We start from the raw sequence: 17040 nt of genomic DNA on the forward strand, positions 1-17040 counted from the left end.
ACATGCACCACAACAATGCTTCCCCTCAAACCCCAGCCATTTAATTCTGTTTTGTTTTGTTTTGAGGATATTCCTTCCTTTCCCCACAACCTCGTCCTCGGCTGCAATGCCACAGTACTCTTCTGCATAATGGAAAGTATCCAAATAAATATGGAGGTTGCAGGTCAAGTCAGGAGGGTCCACACATCTCTAATTTGCAACCAAGTTTTGCCTAAAGCAAACTTTCAAGGCCACCTTTTTAAAGTTTTCTTTAAAAGGTCTTCCCTTAAATTGAATGGCCTTTGCAAATGCTACAAGGACAATCCAATACCTCTGGCACTGTCTCCACCTCTCCCTGCTCCCCGAGAAGGATTCCCCAACTGCAGTGCAAGGCTGCTTAAACTGCCTTCCTCTCTCTCCCACAAGTTTCCATGATATTTTCCATTTTAAAATACACAACCTTTTCCCTACACTCCTGGAAAACGTGCGCATGTCACAACCGAGTAATGCATGCATCACTATTCCAAACATTTAACACAGTTATGTTTTGTTTTTAAAAAGAAGTTATCCAAGTGTAGATGCCCCTCTTGGACAGTCATTTGAACAGGAAAATTGGTGTGAGCCTGAATGTCCTTTATCCAAGTATCACTTTAGCCACAAACTCATTAGGTGTTTTGGAATGGTGCTTCCATTTTTGGAACGGAAAGAGAAGTCAAATGTTTCACGGAATGCGTGTGTGTGTGTGTGTGAACTGCTCTGACCAATCTAGGAGAATTATATACACACTTATACATTTGATCCAAAATAAGGTTCTCAAAGTAGATATAAATAAATAAGTCAATTTACTGTACTGTATTATATACTGTGGGAGTAAGCAGGTGGCGCTGTGGGTTAAAGCCTCAGCGCCTAGGACTTGCCGATCGAAAGGTCGGCGGTTCGAATCCCTGCGGCGGGGTGCGCTCCCGCTGCTCGGTCCCAGCGCCTGCCAACCTAGCAGTTCGAAAGCACCTCCGGGTGCAAGTAGATAAATAGGGACCGCTTACCAGCGGGAAGGTAAACGGCGTTCCCATGTGCAGCTCTGGCTCTGGCTCTGGCTCTGGCCAGAGCAGCGATGTCACGCTGGCCACGTGACCCGGAAGTGTCTCCGGACAGCGCTGGCCCCTGGCCTCTTAAGTGAGATGGGCGCACAACCCCAGAGTCTGTCAAGACTGGCCCGTACGGGCAGGGGTACCTTTACCTTTACCTTTTTACTATATACTGTACTGTGAGACTTATTATACAATAGCATGCTATTCAATAAAACAATTCAACACAAAGAATTCAATGTACAATTTTAAAAAGCCAATAAAAGCAGCATGCCACAATTACAGGAACCGGGAATCGTTTGACTGGTATTTGAGGCCAAGGAAAGCTCGAGTAAATACATCTGTTTTTAACAACTCCCTCACAGATTTGACCAAAATGGGTTAGATTTATCTAGACCTGAATGTAACATTTTAGCCTAGGCTTGCACATACTGCCGACCCACCAAACTCAATCCAGCCCACAAGGTGTTTATCGTGGCCCCCACCTGGAAGGCAACACTACCTGGCTAGTGGGCTGTGTCCACTGAGGTGGGCCGTAAATTGTGCAAGTCTGCTTTAGCCGTTGCAGAACGCCAGCTCCCACCTAAGATTAATGTCAATGTGCTTTTGAAATTTATTCCAAAACTCTTATCCCTTTACAACACAGGTTTACACTGATGGCAATTTTTCTGTCAAAATTTAACATGACTGAGAGTACTTCAGCGTTAACGCACAAACATCTGATAATGTGTCTCGTTTGTGGATGCATATTGGCGGGCTGTAGAGAGTTGAACCTTCCTGGAGACGTGCTGTGAGTATCAGCATTATTAAAAAAACAACAACCCACCAGATTCTTTTACATCTTATGAGTTTGGAAATGGGATTATCAAGGGAAACATTATTTAAAGCCACTTAAGGCACTGAACACAAGATAATGGCCTGATTCAGTAAAAGAATCAGCAGGGCTTCTGTACGACACAAAACGGCAGAAGCTGGGAATGGATAATAAAATTAAATAGCCATCATATAATAAAGGACTACATGTCTGTTGAGCAGTCAGTTTAATCTTGTTGTCAGTACAGCAGAGGATAAATATAGACCTCTGGAAAGATCTAATAATTTACTAGATGGCATTCCCCTGGTCCAACCTTCCGCCACCCATTCTTGATCATATCACTTTATCGCTTTGTGGGTAGACAACCCAAACACAAGCCATAGGGGTGGCCAGGCTGCAATTCAGAGTGGAAACAGGGGGTAGGGAACACTTCCGATAATGGGACTTGTGTTTGGTGTGTGTGTGTGTGTGTTACTACAGTGAACATCTGGAACTGTCAACATTCACATGTGAATGCTAACAAACCCAGACTAGGTTTGGGTACGTCTGAAAAGCTAAGCAATATACCGGTGGACTCTTGGTAACTACCTAAAATATGGCCCAAGAATGAGGAAATCCCAGTTTATTTTTTCCAGCATTCCCAAAACAGTCAATGATACCTGCTTACAGGTATCATGCACTGTTTTAGAACTTTGTGTGTCTCTTTCTCTTCTTTCCTTCCTTCCTTCCTTTTTTCAAAAACATAATTTTTCGAATCTAGATTGTCAAGATAGCCTAAAAAAGAGAACCATGAAACAAATCTAAAACAGCTCTTCCTTTCTTTCTTCTTTGAAGGCAGGACACAAGCTTTAGAACCAAGTCAAATAAATTAAGGAATACTTCCCTCAATATGAGGCAAAAGTTGCATTGATATGCACTTTTGGGGAACTAGCATCTTCACAGTCCACTACTCTCTTCAGCTTTGGGGCAACATGCAGTAATGAAGGAGTGGAACAGGGGTGGGAAGGCAACAGATGTACACCCAATCTCAGGGTTGGAGCTTCTTTTCTAGATGGCAATTTTGTCAGAAGATAAAACAAATAAAGGACAACATGGAGCCTACTGGATCAGGCCAATGGTCCACCTAGTCCTACTCTCACAGTGGCCAACCAGAGGCCTGTGGAAATGGCTCAAGCACAATAGCACCCTGTCCACTTGATGCAATATGTTCTTTTTATGCTCCCCAAGTTAGTTGTGTCCATTAACTTCAGCGGCTCTGCTCTGAGTAGGACTAGTGTTGACTAGCACTCACTGGTCCCAAGTCACAGTTGCCACATTTCCACTGCAGATGCAAGGATCCATGATTTGCAAAATGTCGCTGTAGTTCTGGTCCACAAAGTGTACCTGTTATGTACTGAGTTGAATAGGATCCAAAAGGCAGCAGTCTGATTGGTCTTAGAACAATAGGATTCAGAATGCAGCAGTCTGATTGGTCCACAGGAGCCACCCAATCCAGCTCCAGGTGGAAGTGAATCCGCAACCTGATTGGCCTACAGGTGAATCCCGGAATTAGCCAATCACATGGGGCCCATTGTGTAAATAATGTATATAAAGCAGACATTCTGGGGGAACTTCCATTCCTCCTGAGCATTTTCTTGATGTTCTCCCTGATCTTGAGAAAGACTTTATACTACAATAATCCATCTGTCTTGTGCCTGAATAATTTCTGTGTCACCTATATGACCAAGCTTCATCAACAAATATTAATGATGTCTCATGCAGGATGCTCAGCACAGCATCATCTAATTTCTTGAGCAGAATATGCCACCAGAACATGTCACACCAGCAGAACCAAAGTGCGAACTATCAAGATGCTTTAATGAAGTGTTTGTCGTTTCACAAGATCCATCTTTTGATCCATCTTTAGTGCAAAGGTGCATTTGGGAAGCTACTTCTTAATCAAGCTTCATTCTGCCAGGGACCATACTTCATCAAGGATAATCTATTGGAACTATATGTCAGTGGTGGGCAGAGCTAGGGTCTATGGGAGGTGGAGCCCAGAGGCTTAAGTAAAGGAGAATAAAGACTACCTTGCTTCAGATTTAACTGTGACCATTTCCTTAGATTAAAATTACCAATCATAGGCCAATCTACTCAGAAGTAATCCCTAAAAGGTGTTATGGGGTTACTGTCAAATAAGTATATAAATACTTTTTGAAAAATAATAATACAACAGACTAATACAGCTTTGAGAAGCAAATGAAAGCAATTCCTTTCTGACTTTAGTATGCTATACACACAACAGAAACGCACCCATTTGTTTTCAGACGGCTGGGGAGAAAGGGACTATGATAGGGAAACTGCTTTAAAGGCCGACATCATTTTATCTTCATCAAAACAAATTCTGCTCTATTTGTTCTGAAACTACATAGAAAGAGGTGAAAATACTAAAAAAGCTAAGAAAATCAAGGAGGAAACAAGCAGGTAGAAAGGGATTATGATTGTTCCTGCTTTAGAATCATAGAATCATCATAGAATCATAGAGTTGGAAGAGACCACAAGGGCCATCGAGTCCAACCCCCTGCCAAGCAGGAAACACCATCAGAGCACTCCTCACATATGGTTGTCAAGCCTCTGCTTAAAGACCTCCAAAGAAGGAGACTCCACCACACTCCTTGGCAGCAAATTCCACTGTCGAACAGCTCTTACTGTCAGGAAGTTCTTCCTAATGTTTAGGTGGAATCTTCTTTCTTGTAGTTTGGAACCATTGCTCCGTGTCCTCTTCTCTGGAGCAGCAGAAAACAACCTTTCTCCCTCCTCTATGTGACATCCTTTTATATATTTGAACATGGCTATCATATCACCCCTTAACCTCCTCTTCTCCAGGCTAAACATGCCCAGCTCCCTTAGCCGTTCCTCATAAGGCATCGTTTCCAGGCCTTTGACCATTTTGGTTGCCCTCCTCTGGACACGTTCCAGTTTGTCAGTGTCCTTCTTGAACTGTGGTGCCCAGAACTGGACACAGTACTCCAGGTGAGGTCTGACCAGAGCAGAATACAGTGGCACTAGTACTTCCCTTGATCTAGATGCTATACTCCTATTGATGCAGCCCAGAATTGCATTGGCTTTTTTAGCTGCCGCGTCACACTGTTGGCAGCTAAAAAAGCCAATGCAATTCTTTAACTCGCCACTGATTGGCATACATGTCACCAATATAGGAACAATGAGGAAAAGTTGTATAATTATGCAACTGAGACTGAAGGTATATCTGAAGAGCCTGACCTTGACTAGGAATTATGGTGGAATTAAAACAGATTTTCTTTCAGGAAATATTTATTAAAACATAAGCTAAAATGTTTTTTAAAAAGAGCTATATACATTGCAAGCATTGCATTTTTCCTGGATGATTTATCCTCAGTGAAATTATCCTCATGGATACCTGCCCTGTTAGACAGTTTGGACAAGTTAAATTTGTTTTCATTAGCTTTGTGTACACAATTTTTTTTTAATGCTGCTAAACAAGGAAAATACGATGATTTCCCTCACAGGGAAAAACAAACAAATATGCAGTAGCCATCATTCTTAAATAAATTATTCTGAAATGTCCATGGACAGACTCTGTTTTATATGGGAGACGAAAAGGGAGCGAAAATGCAGCATGCATGCAACATATCGTGTGAATATTGCCACTAGTAGTACAAAATGGGGGCAGGTTATGTTTTGCCCTAACAATTCTAATCTAGCATTTCATTGTCTGATTGCTGCATAGTTTCTGCAGCAAGCTAAATGGAAAACATTTGGGTGTGTAATATATACTTGAAAGAACAGGCACTGGGGCATTAGAGGCTATTTTTTTCCCTTAAGCAAAACCTGAAAAACAGGATTTATTCCATGCATGCTTACACTGCCTATTTTGCATCTTTGCCATGATGCTCCCATAAATTATTTCAATACATTGTAGATCTCTTCCGGCCATCTTGAACCTGCTATGGCCCAAACTGGGCAAAAAGTGTGAAAGTTATCATCTCAAATTCTTAAACTGATGAGGCGCAAAATGTGATTTGGGGACTGTTGCTTCAAATATGTCTTACCTAAAGAAGCAGCAGGACATTTTGAGAAGAATTTTAAACCCAAAATTTAAGTTTATTACCTACAAAAATTAAAAATAGAAATGGCATAATCCCTGGGGAGTTGCCAGGAAATTCATTTCCTAAGTGTTTCCTCCCAGTTCACCTGATGGCCTATCTTGACAAAATAGATATACAATTAGTCTTGCAATCCCTAGGGCAAAATCCCAGATGATGATGATGATGATTTGAGGTATAGAATGAATTTAAAGATTCAGCTTTATCAACACCCATCGAGAATATATAAATGATAACCAATAATAACTTGAGTGGGGAGCATTTTTATCAGTTGACTATGTAGTAAAGTAACCACTTTTGTTCAAAAGGAGGAGGCACAGAGAGGAAGTGAGGGAAAGAGCAGAAAACCAAGGAAGGTGCTTTTTATATTGTTAGAGTGTACAGTACTTCAATAGCGCAAGCAGGCCCACTCATAGTGGGAGCAATGCAACCACTATTTAAACTATTATAAACAATGCCAGGGCAACATTAAAGACAGCATCCAGGCAGAAGACACAACACTGCTGTCTACTATAGGTAGGAATTAAATGGGCCCATTTCTGTTAATGACCAAAATAATAATAATAATAATAATAATAATAATAATAATAATAAACATTTCTATACCACCACAGACCCTCCAAGTGTCCCTATTTTCCAGGGACAGTCCCAGATTTACAAAGGCCGTCCTGGTTTCTGATTTGATTCCAGAATGTCCCGCTTTTCCTTAGGACACCCCTATTTTCCTTGGAGAACTGTTGGAGGGTATGGAAAAGGACATCCCTATTGTTATTAGAGACATGCTGGAGGGGACATCTCAGTTTGGTATCATTTGCAAATTTGATGAGCATCCCCTCAATTCCTTCATCCAAGTCATTTATAAAGATGTCGAACAACAACGGGCCCAGGACAGAACCCTGCGGCACCCCACTTGTCACTTGCTTAAAAGTCCCCCCCCCATGCGTTATTAAGATTTTAAAAAATAACGAACAAGTGTATATAAAATCAGAACATCGCTTGTTTAAAAGTTATTACATGGAACCCAGTAAATATGCCAGGATTCTCTGTGGGGTGGGGACAGAAATCACGTGCTTTAAATGTGTCCACATGGGCCTAATATATCCTGCACTAAAGAATATTAACCTGTGAAGAGTCAGTGAAACCACTCCCTTCACCTTTTGCAGACTCCAGGAGCAAGCAGAAGATATCTCAAAGGAAAGCGATACATTTAGGCTGACATCCTAGGTGCATTTTCTTTGGAAGTAAACATTCTTGCAGGTAAACATAGATAGGATCTGTTAACTACCCAGCGGTCAGACTTTTTCAAAAAGTGTACATAAATATAATATAATCAAGTTATGGAAGGCTACATAAAAAACGCATAAGGATTTGAAGCCTGAAAGGATCAAGAATAGGTTAGGAGTGTAAAATGAAGGTACAAGGCAGAGGACCATAATAAGACTAGATTTCATTATGAGTGTATTTTCTTTTTAAAGTTGTGGAGTGCCCTTAACTTGAGAGAGGACAAGTTCATGGCAGGTGCAATACTATGGCTTTCAGACAAGGCTGCCGAGGTCTACATTCTAATATTCAAGATATCCTCAAAGCTCATACTTTCTAAAGTTAGAGAAAAACAAGAGAATTGATTATTCCATTACTGCTCTGTGGTCTGCAAACGTCATCAAGAGAAGGTCACTGTCTGCAATCCAATACTAAGCTTAGATGGTCCCTTTCCTGTTACCCAGCAAAAATGTTGTTTGGCAAAGTTTTATCCTCTAATTTAAACAGGAAGGAAGCAAATTCTAAAACACTGATCAGATGGTATAAATCTTCTGTTGTGCAGTCTGTGAGCCAGTTCACATATGCATTCACAACCCTTGAACACTCAGTCTTCAATGACTTGCACCCAAATGTGTGAAATATTTCAAATGGAAAGCATCAAGTTTGAGGTAAGATGAAAACTCTTCCTGATTATTCTTGTATAAATGCAAGCCATCAACTGATGGCTGCAGTCAACAAGTAATGAACACACATGTGTGAATCATCCCTTTCAGGTAAGAGAAGGTGGGAGTAAGGGAAATGCAACTAAAATTTAGCAATATATACGTCAGGGGACTGGGAATTTATTCCAGATAAATTATTTCATTCGTTTTTCCTCCCTAGACATTATACTAAGCTCTGTAACAGTGGAATCATAATTCTAAAGCAAATCTCATCTTAAGGAACCATGTGGGGAAAATTGTTGTTAAAAGTACATTACAATTAATCTCTTAAGAGACCACGGTAACATATTGCTGTGCAATTCATAATGTCAAGCTAGCAATAAAAAACCCCCACACAAAACATCTATATCTATATACATATCTGACAATGCACTTCTCACCTGCAGTTCCAGAGAGTTCCACACTTAAAGTTTGTTCAATAGTCTTGTTCTCAAATGGGGAACCCTTGGGATCACTGGAAGACAGGGCACATTTATAAAAACAAGCTGAAATGGAGTTGCTGTAGCCAAAATGTATTTAAAACCCCTTCCCTGTTGTAAATATTTACAGTTCTTGATACTTACTTTGGTGACTCGGGCGTCAAAGGAAGCGATAAACTCATTGGTTTGGCTGAAAAAGGGAGGGTGAAAAAGAAGGAAAACCAGGTGTAAAATATGGTGAAAGAAATTGAGAATTTTGTGCTGTCTTGATTTAGTTTGGAAACAGACCTGATAGAAAATGCATGGCTGCTTTTTGAAAAACAGCCCCACACCTTCTACATTCCGAAAATTTTGCATTAAGCAAATACTTTGACGCCACCCCAACTGTCAATTCTCCTACTATATATAGGCTGCTACTCGTGGGAGCAGAGAAATTCACAGCCGTTCTGATGTTTTGACTAGGAATTTCTAGTCCATGGCAGTTTCACATGTGTTTATTCATCAGAATCCCAGAATTACACTGGGATTCCCCCCTCCCCCTCAAAAAAGATAAACACATATGAAAATTTGTATTTTGGACTCACAGCTGTCCATGGAGACGCAGGTTAATTCTGTGTCCAGGGCAGCTGTCTACCAGCTCCACCTGGTACAGTGGTGCCTCACAGGACGAAATTAATTCGTTCCGCGAGTTGCTTCGTCTTGCGATTTTTTCGTCTTGCGGAGCGCGGATTCCCTGGGTATTAACGGCTTTAAGAAAAAGGAAGCAAACCTGCAAGACGTTTTCGTCTTGCGAAGCAAGCCCATAGGGAAATTCGTCTTGCGAAGCACCTCGAAAAACGGAAAACCCTTTCATCTAGTGAGTTTTTCGTCTTGCGAGGCGTTCGTCTTGCGGGGCACCACTGTACGCAGGCTAAGACCCTACCTGCCTGCAGACTGTCTCGCCAGAGTGGTGCATGCTCTAGTTATCTCTTGCTTGGACTACTGCAACATGCTCTACGTGGGGCTACCTTTGAAGGTGACCTGGAAACTGCAATTAATCCAGAATGCGGCAGCTAGACTGGTGACTGGGAGTAGCCGCTGGGACCACATAACACCGGTTCTGAGAGATCTGCATTGGCTCCCAGTACGTTTCCGAGCACAATTCAAAGTGTTGGTGCTGACCTTCACCCGCCCTGTGGAACACCCTCCCTTCAGATGTGAAGGAAATAAGCAGCTATCCTATCTTTAAAAGACATCAGAAGGCAGCCCTGTTCAGGGAAGTTTTTAATATTTAACGCTGTACTGTTTTTAACACTTGATTGGGAGCTGCCCAGAATGGCTGGGGAAACTCAGCCAGATGGGCGGGGTATAAATAATAATAATAATAATAATAATAATAATAATAATAATAATAAAATCATGTATATTTAAATGCATGTAAAATAACATACATATTTTATCCTTAAAGATGCATTTTGGTTTCATAGAATCATAGAACTGTAGAGTTGGAAGGGACCCTGAGGATCATCTAGTCCAACCCCCTGAATGCAGGAATATAGTGGTGCCTCGTAAGACGAAAAGAATCCGTTCCGCGAGTCTCTTCGTCTAGCAGTTTTTTCGTCTTGCGAAGCAAGCCCACTGACGGCTTAGCGGATTAGCGCTATTAGCGGTTTAGCGGCTTTTAGCGGCTTATCGGCTTATCGGATAAGCGGTTTAGCGGCTTAGAAAAAGGGGGGAAGGGAAAAAACCCCGCAGGAACTCGCAAGACATTTTCGTCTCGCGAAGCAAGCCCATAGGGAAATTCGTTTTGCGAAGCACCTCCAAAACGGAAAACTCTTTCGTCTAGTGGGTTTTCCGTCTTGCGAGGCATTCGTCTTGTGGGGCACCACTGTATGCAGCTGGTCCATACAGGGATTGAACCTGCAACCTTGAGTGTTATCAGCACCATGGTCTAACCAACTGAGCTATCCAGGCTATCAGGTTTCTTTCTTTTTTCTGAGCCAAGACTTGTGTCACAACATTTGGAGAAGTGCAAAATCCAAAGGGTAATCATGTCCCAATCAATATATTAGTCTGAAAGGCATGCATTAGGTAAGTCTGCTTTAAAATGCAGACCAGTGACATTCTTCTCCACCCTCGTTGTGACTTGCACTTTATAGTACCAGCTACTGTGGAAGAGAGTGAAAAGGGATGCAAGACTGTTTGCAGCAGCGACCACACATCACACATTATATTTAATTCCAGCAGCCACACATATTTTATAGATAAAGAGATCTGGAACTCCTCTGGAACCCTGAAACAGGTTGCACGATTGATTTATGCCAACTGCTGTACACCTGCAATACAGACCTTGAGACCTTAGAAAACTACACACACAGACACCCCCCAAAATGCACAGAACATAGTGTGAAAACGTGCTTCCTTCACATTTAATTTAGACTACAGTTCACGTTTCACTTGGATATGACAGCGGCCATATAACTACAAAGCAACAGAACTCTATGAATATTCAGTTGACTTCACTTGTACAATATACAGTTTTATATACAGCACTAGGAAAATAGGTTGTTTCTGTGAGGCCAAGACCCAAGCAAATATGATCCAAGCGCTTGCAAATTATTCTGCAAATAGGGGGAAGAGAGTCGCAGATGGCGTAAATTGGGGTTTAACTCCTCCATGCTAAAACCCTGACATGAATGAACAACAGCACTTTTAGCAGTTAAACCTTCCACCGTCCTTTGTTAGAAAACAATTGGGATACCAATCTTTTGCTGCCCCTCCACACACACACAAAAAAAAAACTCTTGGGGAAGAGATATAGAAGTATGTCGTCGTACCAACAGGCTAAAAACAGTTTTTATCCATGGACTGTTAGGCTGCTGAACGGAAAATATAGTGCAACTGATTTTTGGGGTTGGTGTGTTGTGTGAAAAGCACGCAGAGTGCAATGAGATTGAGTGTTTGGGGGCGGGAGGGAGGCTCTGTTAATTTCATTGTACACAGATTGTACACCAACAATAAACGTGGTATTATTATTATTATTATTATTATTATTATTATTATTATTATTCAGCCTTTTTTTCAGGGTTTCCAGAAGCAGGAGTTTAATTTTGCCAGCAGGCAATTTTCTGCTTGGCTTCAGAGGTTGTGCAGTTCACTCCAAGAAATATCCATTAGGTTCTATCCCTCAAGTCAACCGTCAAGGAGCCACTTTTCTCCTGACCTGTCAGGTGCCACTCTTTCCCATCGAAAGACCCCCAGCTTTATCCTACCAGCACTCGCCCCCTGATCCACCACTATTGCCTTTTAACCCTTCCTCTCGCACATCTCCCTCAGGTGAGTTGGTGTGGATCTGGACTGGGACCTGGGGCTGTTTCCTTGCTATTTGCGCACTGTTAAACCTCCTCTAGGAGATGCGGGTGGCGCTGTGGTCTAAACCACAGAGCCTAGGGCTTGCCAATCGGAAGGTCAGCGGTTTGAATCCCCGCGACGGGGTGAGCTCCCGTTGTTCAGTCCCAGCTCCTGCCCACCTAGCAGTTCGAAAGCACATCAAAGTGCAAGTAGATAAATAGGTACCACTGCGGCGGGAAGGTAAACGGCATTTCCGTGCGCTGCTCTGGTTCGCCACATGACCCGGAAGCTGTCTGCGGACAAACGCCGGGTCCCTTGGCCTATAGAGTGAGATGAGCGCCGCAACCCCAGAGTTGTCCGCTACTGGACCAACAGTCAGGGGTACCTTTACCTTTAAACTTCCTCTAGCAGGGCAAAGAGCAGCTGAATTCACAGGGGGAAAGAGTGCGGTGGGAAAGTGTTAACAGCCTTTCCTCCCCCCCCCCCCCGCCCCGCAGCACGGTCCCAATCTAGATCCACAAACACACCTCTGACTGGCCAACATTCAAAGGGACAGGATATCTGATCACAGATGGAGATCACCTCACCTAGCTTGGCTCTTTCTCAATCACTGGCTTTGGAATCTGTTAAATACTTCAACGGAAACGCTGCGGCATTTTGTACAACAGAGGCAATAGTAAAACACTGCCTGCATGAAACATCTTTCGGTTTTCCCCAGATGACTCCTATCTGCATTTTTTTCAGCAACAGAAAGGAACTGCACGATGCACAGAATGGTTTCCCTTGAGCTCCTGTTTTAGAATATCTACAAGATTTGGCTACGTTTGGAGGGGATGAGGGAGTAGGGATTGCAGATTTTACCCTTCACCCCTGCTTTGCATGCAGAAGGTCTTTAGTTCCATCCACAACATCTCTAGGCTGGGCTGGGAAAAGCCACTGCTGGAAACCTTGCAAAAGTTGCTCCCAGTACAGTAGAGTCTACATTGTGGATCGGGGTGGGGAACGTTTGGCCTTCCAGATGTTGCGGAACTACATCTCCCATCAACCCCAGCCAGCACGGCCAATAGTCAGGAGTGATGGGCGTTACAGTCTTTCTGGAGGGCCAAAGGTGCCTGCTATAGACAAGAACCAGTTAAATGAGCCTGTGACTCTGCTTACGGCAGCTCCCTAAAACTGCAAGCCCTGCTTCTGTGCTCAAAAATTACCTTCAAGCAGATAAAACAAGGAGTGCCACTTGGCCAGACCACATGAAGATACAAGTGCTCACTGCAGGAGGCAAGGACTAAGGTGGTAGAGCATGTTCTCATTAAAAGAGAGCATGTGATGCGGTGGGGGCCAGCCAAGCCACCCCTCTGTTGCCAGGTGGGTTGGGGTGGTTGGTCTCTGGCAGGGATTGGTAGTTTGAGTTGCTCGGGTAATTTTGATGTTGCTAATTTGAGTGCTTACTCGAAGGACAGATCCTGAAGCTGAGACTCCAATACATTGGCCACCTCATGAGAAGAGAAGACTCCCTGGAAAAGACCCTGATGTTGGGAAAGATGGAGGGCACAAGGAGAAGGGGACGACTGAGGACGAGATGGTTGGATAATGTTCTCAAAGATACCAGCATGAGTTTGACCAGGAGGCAGTTGAAGATAAGAGTGCCTGGCGTGCTCTGGTCCATGGGGTCACGAAGAATCGGACACGACTAAACGACTAAACAACAACAATTTGGGGGAGGGAACAGAGGTTTTTAAGCAGTGCATGCAGTGTTCAGCTTTCTCTTTCACTGGGTGCACCGGATCACCCACCCACCCTCCCTTATTTTAGGTCTTGGACGTTAACCTTCCTATGCCTGTCATGGGGTCGTCTGCTTTGAGGCAGGGGCCCGGTAGGAATTGTGTCCATTTGGCTGATTGGCTGGTGCCATTTGGTTTTTGCCTACTGCATAGCAAATTGTCACAACTTGTAAGGTTGCGGTTAGGCATTGGTTAAAAATTGGTTGGAGGAGGGGTAAGGACTGGCTGGGCCTGCCCCTCCAATGCTGCTGTTGCAAGGGAATTCCGTTAAAGGAATTCAGGGGCTCGCCATCCTTTCGTCCAAATCCCTGGAATCAGGTTTGGGCCGCTCAAGCCCCTGGGAGCATGCGGGGAGAATTTGAGGGTCTGTGGCGCAGCTCCAGTTTCTCCCCGATATTGTTTCCCCTAACTGACTTTCGCTGGAATCCGGAAGTCAGTTCTGTCCCCAGGTGGGGGGACAGATAGTCCTAACCAATGCCTAAGCAACCACTCACATCCACGTATGTTAATAAAATTGTGGCCAACATTATGCCAAAAGCCTTAAACAAAAATTCTGTGTGATGTGTGTGTTATTTGGGGAGGAGGGGTGTCTTGGGGACTACGACACGCAATGGCTTAACTGAGCTTTAGCATGGCAGAAGTAATCACAACATTGAATTGCTTCTTGCACTGCAGATAAGAGAAGACAGCCCTGCTACTCAACTAACATTACCATTTGGGAACAAAAAACTCGGGGTGTGGGGAGAAATTAATCTTTGTTTCCAACTCTGCTTGTAACCAAGTTCTACAACCAAATTCTCTCGCTCATTGACACTGCAGCTACAGATGCTTGCTGATGTAAACCATGTCTCAGTTTCTTACCTCTGGAGACAAAGGCAGTAGATGACTTTTTTTTAAGTGGCAGGATCTCTAAATAAAGCCTAAGGTAAAGGGACCCCTGACCATTAGGTCCAGTCGTGACTGACTCTGGGGTTGTGGCGCTCATCTCGCTTTACTGGCAGAGGGAGCCAGCATACAGCTTCCAGGTCACGTGGCTAGCATGACTAAGCCGCTTCTGGCGAACCAGAGCAGCGCGTGGAAACGCCGTTTACCTTCCCGCCGGAGCGGTACCTATTTATCTACTTGCACTTTGACATGCTTTCAAACTGCTAGGTTGGCAGGAGCTGGGACCGAGCAACGGGAGCTCACCCCGTCACAGGGATTCGAACCGCCGACCTTCTGATCGGCAAGTCCTAGGCTCTGTGGTTTAACCCACAGTGCCACCCATGTCCCTTTAAATAAAGCCTACTTGGGCCTATAAGCCTTTAGAAAGTGGCATCAGGAGAAAGCAAGAAAAGGAACAACTCAGCTAGGAAAGAGAAGGACATTTGCATTTTTCCAACCCAGCCATAGCAGTTAGTATAGGACCAAAATCCCCTCTTAATACACTGGAGGATACTAAACGTCATTACGGATGCTTAGTTGGCCATAAAGTTTCTTGTTTGGTAAGTGAGCAAGAGGGGTCAGGACGGTTCCTACACTTGACACTGTTTAGAGAATAAAACAATAAAATGGTGGGGTTTTTTAAAGTTATAATAGGGCTGACACATTTATTGCCTATTCAGAAGCTGCAAGAAAGCTGTTTTTATTGTCTCTTAAGGAATATATTGCAAGTTAACAATGTCTTCATTTTAGTCCGGTGAAAATAAAAGAGGCTCCCTAATGATCTGGGTAGCCCAGCTTGTCCAGGACAGTAATTATTTCCTAGGAACGCATCACTACTTTTGTGCTGTTGGAATCCAGTTAACCCTCAACTCCCCCATGGCTACAAATCCATCTTCAGGTCCTTCCTTACGATTGTCTTTATCTTCAGCTCAGGACTATTACATACAGGCCATGGATAGCATACACAGATGTATGTCAGAAGCATAGCCAATTCTGGCTCCCTTACGACTCCTCTTTCAAGGTCCTACATTTGCAAACACACACATACCGCATTCACATTAGGGCTTGGAAGTAAAAGGTTAAAGGACCCCTGGATGGCTAAGTCCAGTCAAAGGCGTCTATGGGGTTACGGCGCTCATCTCACTTTTCAGGCCAAGGGAGCCGGCGTTTGTCCATAGACAGCTTTCCGGATCATGTGGCCAACAGGACTAGACCGCTTCTGGCACAACAGAACACCATGAAAAGTGCCAGAGTGCACAGAAATGCCATTTACCTTCGCGCTGGAGTGGTACCTATTTATCTACTGGCACTGGTATGATTTCGAACTGCTAGGTTGGCAGGAGCTGGGACTGAAGGGGAGCTCACTCCATCATGGGGATTCGAACTGCTGACCTTCTGATCGGCAAGCCCAAGAGACTCAGTGTATTCTTAAGTATTCTTAACAGACCTTAGGTGCTCGCTTAAAAACCATTGTGTGTGAAGAGACTCTTTACTTGAGAAATCTTAAACCCTTTACCCCTAAGCTCTTTGCACACAGAATGTGTTCTAAATGCATGTTATTATTAACAACAGCAAGAGGAAGAGGAGCTATGCTAGTTAAAAATGCATCTTTGCATCTGTGTGCATGCACAAACATGCACAGCTAATGTTCCAATTTATGCTAAGCAATTAACAGGGAGCCCAGGCAGAGCTGGGCTGAGAGCTACATGGGTTTAGCCTCACCCCTCAAGGAGCATGACTCCTCTAGGCTGGTGAGCCTCCAAGGAAACACAGCGGCTCCATGCAGCCAGTGGTGGTGCAGTGGTTAGAGTGTTGGACTAGGACCTGGGAGACCAGGGTTCGATTCCCCATGAAGTTCACTTCTGACCTTGGGCCAGTCACTACCTCTCAGCCTAACAGGGTCACAGGGTTGTTGCTGGGATTAAATGAGGAGTGGGAAGCCACCTTGAGCATTGTGAAAAAAGTTGGGTAAGAATGCAACAAATAAATAAAAAAAGAATCCCCGCTATAGAAGTTCACTATAATCACACAAGGGGCACAAAGGAACCACGCAACCCTGACCAAAAAGTCTCAAACAGTAGAGCATGTTGTTTTAGGAGGTGAAATTTATTTTTTTGCAAATTTCTTCAGTGAGGGAGTATTAAAAATATGGTTTGGGGTGTGAGGAGTTCAAATCTCATTTTTATTTTTGTTATTGGTCAACTTTTAGCTTGCTAAGTCTACATTTGATTAAGAAGGAAATAAACTGCTTCAGAAAACCAAAGAATTTCGATTTTAACTTTTTTGAAAATGTCAGCTAATGCTAAATTATTATTATTGTTATTGTTACTGTTATTGAACTGCAAGTGCTTGGCAATCATTTTAAATAATTTCTACGCAATTGGGAAGTTGAAAAATTCAATGCGCCCTACTCAAACAATGTTTCATTTATTGTACCCTCTGCACCTATCCTTCCGAAATTTTGAAGGGAACTTCCATAGAGACCCCTCTGCACTGTACGTCACGTTCAGGCAAGTTGCCCACAAAAGAAGAGAAGCTGCTAGGTGGAGGATTTCGGCCAACCCAGAGCGGGTCAGGCAATGCTTCTTGGCTCCTGGAAGCTCTT

General features: G+C 43.5%; 1 protein-coding gene across 7 annotated transcripts in view; it reads right to left on the minus strand.

Annotated features, from left to right (window-relative positions):
• Positions 1-17040, minus strand: part of PPARGC1A (PPARG coactivator 1 alpha) — a 669056-nt gene that overhangs the window by 26922 nt on the left and 625094 nt on the right. For all 7 annotated transcript variants that reach the window (XM_079989670.1, XM_079989672.1, XM_079989671.1 and 4 more), the window contains 2 exons: positions 8548-8593; positions 8365-8438 (listed from right to left, as the gene is read on the minus strand). In XM_079989670.1, the coding sequence (XP_079845796.1) occupies positions 8365-8438; positions 8548-8593 (120 nt within the window). The remainder of the gene's footprint in view (positions 1-8364; positions 8439-8547; positions 8594-17040) is intronic.

This window comes from Podarcis cretensis, assembly GCF_951804945.1.
Source record: "Podarcis cretensis genome assembly, chromosome: 9".
NCBI lineage: Eukaryota > Metazoa > Chordata > Lepidosauria > Squamata > Lacertidae > Podarcis > Podarcis cretensis.